This window comes from Antennarius striatus, chromosome 23 (assembly GCF_040054535.1).
Source record: "Antennarius striatus isolate MH-2024 chromosome 23, ASM4005453v1, whole genome shotgun sequence".
NCBI lineage: Eukaryota > Metazoa > Chordata > Actinopteri > Lophiiformes > Antennariidae > Antennarius > Antennarius striatus.
The window spans coordinates 4,777,786-4,783,042 of record NC_090798.1 but is presented as its reverse complement, the minus strand read 5'-3'; the positions used below and the strand labels follow the sequence as shown (position 1 = coordinate 4,783,042).

Below are 5,257 nucleotides of genomic sequence, written 5' to 3'. Positions count from 1 at the left end.
CTGCGCTCTTTGTGACGAAATTTAGTTTCCAAATGATCAAAGAAGACAATGATTGGTTCTTGTCTTCCCGCCCCAACGTTTGTTTCCGTAGCTTATTGGTTGACAGTCCGGTCCGTCACCTAAACCCGGAAGACAACAATCACAGTCGGAACTGAGCTCATGTTCCCGACGCATGTCGTCTTTACAATTCAACCTGTCTTCAAGGACTCAATCTCCAAATGTCTCACGATAAATGAATTATAAACTTTACTGAATGGCGTCAAAAGACATTGGAGCAAAAACAATGGAAACTCAGCCGGTGACTCCTTCCTGAAACGCAAATCCGAATAGGTTTACCATCTTATGGTAAGTTCCTGAAACAATTTTCTATTTGAGTAAATACATTTTCACATAAAACAATTATTTATAACCTTTGTCAGGCTCTTATCTTTTAGAAAAATTAACTGTGACATTGTTTAGTTTCACAATCACAATGAATTAAATACTAAAATTGTGCTAATGAACACCGAAAACGTCACTATTGACATACTGCATTATGATTTGTTGCCATGGAAATTCTGAAAATAAATATATAATGTTGATTAAAAATACACTCTGCTTTTGACTGACTGCTCTTGTAAAAATAATCATCAAATAATATCCTCTGGTTAAGAAGCTTAGCCCATACGAGCCAACGGCAGAGAGCCAAATATCGTATTCTTATCATGAAAAATCAAAATATAAAAGTTAAAATAATATATTTTATAATTTGTCAACAAGATACATTGAGATTGAAAAAAGAGCTTAAACAAATATTAAAAGGCTTGAACAAATTTCTGCTTCATAAACTGGTTGTAAATTAACAAACATTTTTGCTTTAGATTCAGAATATTATTATATACTGTTTTATTCTTCTCAAGCCTGTCATCTCTCAATGAAGCCCTGACATCATGGCATCATGCAGGAGCCTGTCTTCACTGAGATGCAAGCAGCTGTCGGTCTGCCTGGTGGACTTTATGAAGACATCAGCAGATCTGAAACCAGCTGCAAGACTGAAGCCAAAAGGTGATCAGGTGGCAATCGAGTCCCCCAGAGACTCACCATGACATATTCTGTGTCAATCAGAGACAAACAAGGTTGTGGACATCAAAAACCAATTTAATCTGACTCATTCTGTGGTCTAAATTCTAGTTCTGTTTATCAGTTCCTAAATACACATCAGTTACACTCATGTTAGGTTTTACACACATGTTCATAATATATCCTCAATAATATACTCTATCAACTTGGAAAGTTTCTTAGCATTTTAGGATTATGTATTTATTTGTGCATCTATTTATTATTTATTTATCAATTTAAGAATTTAGGCACGGTGGTAGCGCTGTCACCGCACAGCAAGGCGGTTCCGAGTCCCGCTCTGTGTGGAGTTTGCATATTCTCCCCGTGTCTGCGTGGATTCTCTCCGGGTTCTTCGGCTTCCTCCCACCTCCAAAAGCATGCGCTTCAGGTTAACTGGATGTTCCAGATTGCCCGTAGGAGTGAGTGTGTTTGTTCGCCTGTCTTTGTCTGGCTCCGTGGCGCACTGGCGTCGCGCCCGGAGTTTCCCCCACCTCACGCCCTAAGACAAGCTGGGATAGGCTCCAGTTCCTGGTTCCTGGATCGCATTAACTGCGAGGAACGACAGAGCACTGTATACCTTTTTAGGTACACATCTCTGAAATCTGATGAGATATAATCACAAAACAAAAAGCAACATTTTCAGGAAACCAGAGGCACAAAAATGTGTAGGTCAGGGTAAAATATTAAATTCAGAGGTGTCGCGAGATGCTGCAATCTCTGACTGCCTTGTTTAACTTATGACTACAGTGATTCGGCTAATTTGAGTCTGAGTCATATTTAATCATACAACATGAATGAGAGGGTCAGCCTGGGATTTGTGTGGCTTTCTGTGTGGATGCTTGTGTTGATTTCTCTTTTGCTGTCTGTAAAAGCAGTGTGTCAAAATTAAACAAAAACAAGACAACCCCAGAGGACAGAAGACAAAGTATTTGCTGTTCTCCATCAGTAACCATCATGCACATATCCACTACTTGGCTCTTCACTTTGTAATACACTCAAACTATTTTTTTTCTTTTTATCAAGCAAGTGCTATGAGTTAATTAAATGTAAATATAAATCTTGTCTCCAGATTCTTCAGACATGGTGGCACAAAAGCAAACTCCAGGACTATGCAGGCAGTCGGTTTATGCGGCTGCAGAGACTAACTCCAGCGTTGATCTCAAATTAACTAAGGAAGAAGAAGATGGTTATTTTGAGAATCCACAGCAGATGAACACAGAGTTGGACCATCAGCCAGACAGCTGTGGCAACAGAGGAAAATACATTTCACTGAAGGAAGCAGAGGTATGGGACTGTTATTGGAGAGATAGGGGCTGTAAGCGAACTAAAAAGGAAGACACAGGTGAACTGCAGCTGAGTCACATCAGTGGTGCTGGGACATTGTTGGTGATTCAGAGGGACAGAGGGGCCTCAGATGGAGATATCATGCTCTCACAGGACCGGTTATCAGAGTCACTTTCAGGAGCCATACCCAGCAGCTCAGCAGAACGGCAGGAGGCGAGAGGCTGCACAAGCCCAAAATCACAAAGCAAACCTTCAGATGACGTCTCTATGCTGGAGGGCTGTGGACATGAATCAGAAGAGAGAATTGAACATAGTGAAGAGTCTGGAGGTGGAGGTACATTTTTCTATTAAATACAGACATGATTCTGGTATTGTTATAGAACACAAATGGATGTTTGTGAATTGTCAAGAACGTAATAAAGACAGTTCTCAGAGTTTCTGAAACTAGACTAAAAGTTGACTAGAATTTGTCTCCGTTCCTGACTGGTAAGAGTGATTCTGGGTTTAGTTTCTAACAACACGATGATGTTGCACATATTTTGATATTGTTATTCTTCATGTTAAAGTATTTTGTGGTTCCAAATTTCAAATGTGAAGATTTTCTGTTTTTACTAATTTGAATAAGTTACATTAATTTTCGATATCTTTTAAGTTCAAACAAGACATTGTGTGAGCATTATGCATTATTTCAGGATCTGGGTTATTGTGACGATTTTTCTCCCCCAATTTTTTAACTTGAGATATTGAATGCAGATCAAAGTTTGGGTTCTTTGACATTGACTTGAACTGTTTGTCCACTGCATAGATGAAATCAGCAGGTGGTTTTACACTGAAGGGTGTCTGATCTAGTCATAATCTGCATTGGCTTTGTGGCTATCATCAATTCCCAGCCATGGTTTAAGCCACATCTTTGCAACCCCTCCACTCCCCCATAGCAAAGTGTCAGTGGTTTTGAACAACTCATGAATAAAAACATTCCAGTTTCTCAGTATTGAATTCTGTCAGATAGAAATGTGTTGAATTCAGACGCTGAGACTGTATTAACTGTCCAATTCCTTCTCTCTTTTCTTACCACCCTTTCTTCAATGTTCTGCACAGACAAACTCAAAGCAAAGAAAAACCAACAGAAAGATGCGTCTAATGCCAGAAGTCACTACTGTGAACATTGTGGGAAAAACTTTGTGAGAAAGAGCAACGCCATCAGACACCAGCAGAATCACTGCAACACGACAAGAAATACACGGAGCAAATCTGAGACAGAACCGACAGAGTGGGACACAAGAAGGGAAAATGGTGATGGAAAACAAGTATGTAACGCTCCACGAGAGAGGCGTCATGAATGCAAGCAATGCGATAAGAAATTCTACTTGTTGCAGACTCTCCGGCAGCACCTCCTTACTCACACAGGAGAGAAACCTTACAGGTGCCAGGTCTGTGGGAAGCAGTTTGCGCGAGAGGGAACTCTGAAGGAGCACCAGGTGATCCATACCGGAGAAAAAGAATTTACGTGCGAACAGTGCGGTAAAACTTGTGCCAGGAGGGGAGATCTCAAAATTCACATGCTGAGCCACTCCGACGAGAGACCATACAACTGCAGCCACTGTACAAAAAGGTTCAAGCATCAGGCGAAACTGAAGGAGCATGAGCGGGTCCACACGGGGGAGAAACCCCATGTTTGCATGCTCTGCTCGAAGCAATTTAGAACACATATGTCATTGGCAGTGCATCAATACACTCATACTGGAGAGAAGCCTTTAAAATGCACCATCTGCTCTAAGGCATTTAGCAACAGGAACAACCTAAAGAAGCACCAGATGATACACAATGGGGAGAAACCATACAGTTGCTCCCACTGCGGTAAGAGTTGCCGGCTGCTGCAGCACCTGATCTTTCATGAGCGCAGCCACACTGGAGAAAAACCCTACAAGTGTGATAGGTGTGGGAAAGGTTACGCCCATCCATCAGGACTGAAGATGCACCTGTCCAGTCATGAGGAGAAACCCCCTCGCTGCTCCCTTTGTGGCAGGAGTTTTGCTGAGCCGAGTGAGTTTGCGACTCACAAGTGCCACGAGACAATAGAGAAACCACATCGTTGCTCTCTGTGTGGAAAGTGTTTCTCACAGTCTGTAAACTTAAAGAAACACCAGCTGATCCACACAGGGGAGAAACCCTTTGACTGCAAGACGTGTGGAAAGCAGTTCAACGACAAGAGTAACCTCAGCAAGCACTTGCGCATCCACACCGGAGAGAAGCCCTTTAAGTGTGAACACTGTAAGAGAGGCTTCAGGCTTCTTCAGCACCTCACTCACCATCGACTAACACACAAGAATACTTAGATGATCCAAGACTGTTTCCTCTGGAACTATTGCTGTGCAGGAGATGGATTGGTTGGTACAATTTGTGGAAAAAAATGACAATCAAGAGCCAAATTAAAAATCACATTTTATAGTGTAATGCAATCACTGTTTATTTTTTTATTTTTTTTAACTTAGTTTTTATTCAACAATTAAATCAAAGACAGGGAAATGTACACATAAATGATAATACAAATTGAAAGAACAATTTCCATAATGTTATATATTAAATTGCATGAAAAATAATCGTTTAAAAGAAAGAGAAGAAAAAAACACACAAAACAACAAACAAAAAAACCCATAAATAAATGAAAATGTATTTATTTTTATATAAACATACCCTCTTATCCTTTCTTATATAGTTAAACATATTCTTGTACATTCATACATAAAGCTGTGTAGCCATCATAATTGGTGTCCATCTTGGCATAAATTTCTGTTTTCAATTGTAATTTTGCAGTGATTTTCTCCTTAGAGTACACATTTTTTATTCTCTCTCTCCACTGTGTTATTCTGGAGGG

At 40.3% G+C, this 5,257-nt stretch overlaps 1 protein-coding gene across 2 annotated transcripts; it reads left to right on the top strand.

Annotated features, from left to right (window-relative positions):
• The first annotated feature begins 265 nt into the window (after positions 1–265).
• Positions 266–4,893, top strand: LOC137590728 (zinc finger protein ZFP2-like). 2 transcript variants are annotated; one of them, XM_068308458.1, is made up of 5 exons: positions 266–345; positions 900–1,044; positions 2,168–2,716; positions 3,481–3,689; positions 3,759–4,893. In XM_068308458.1, exons 2-5 carry the CDS (start codon positions 930–932, stop codon positions 4,716–4,718), a joined length of 1,833 nt encoding a protein of 610 aa, XP_068164559.1. In that variant the 5' UTR covers positions 266–345; positions 900–929; the 3' UTR covers positions 4,719–4,893. The 2 variants fall into 2 exon arrangements, with proteins under 2 accessions (XP_068164559.1, XP_068164558.1); XM_068308457.1 differs by having other exon boundaries at positions 3,481–4,893.
• The last annotated feature ends 364 nt before the right edge of the window (positions 4,894–5,257 follow it).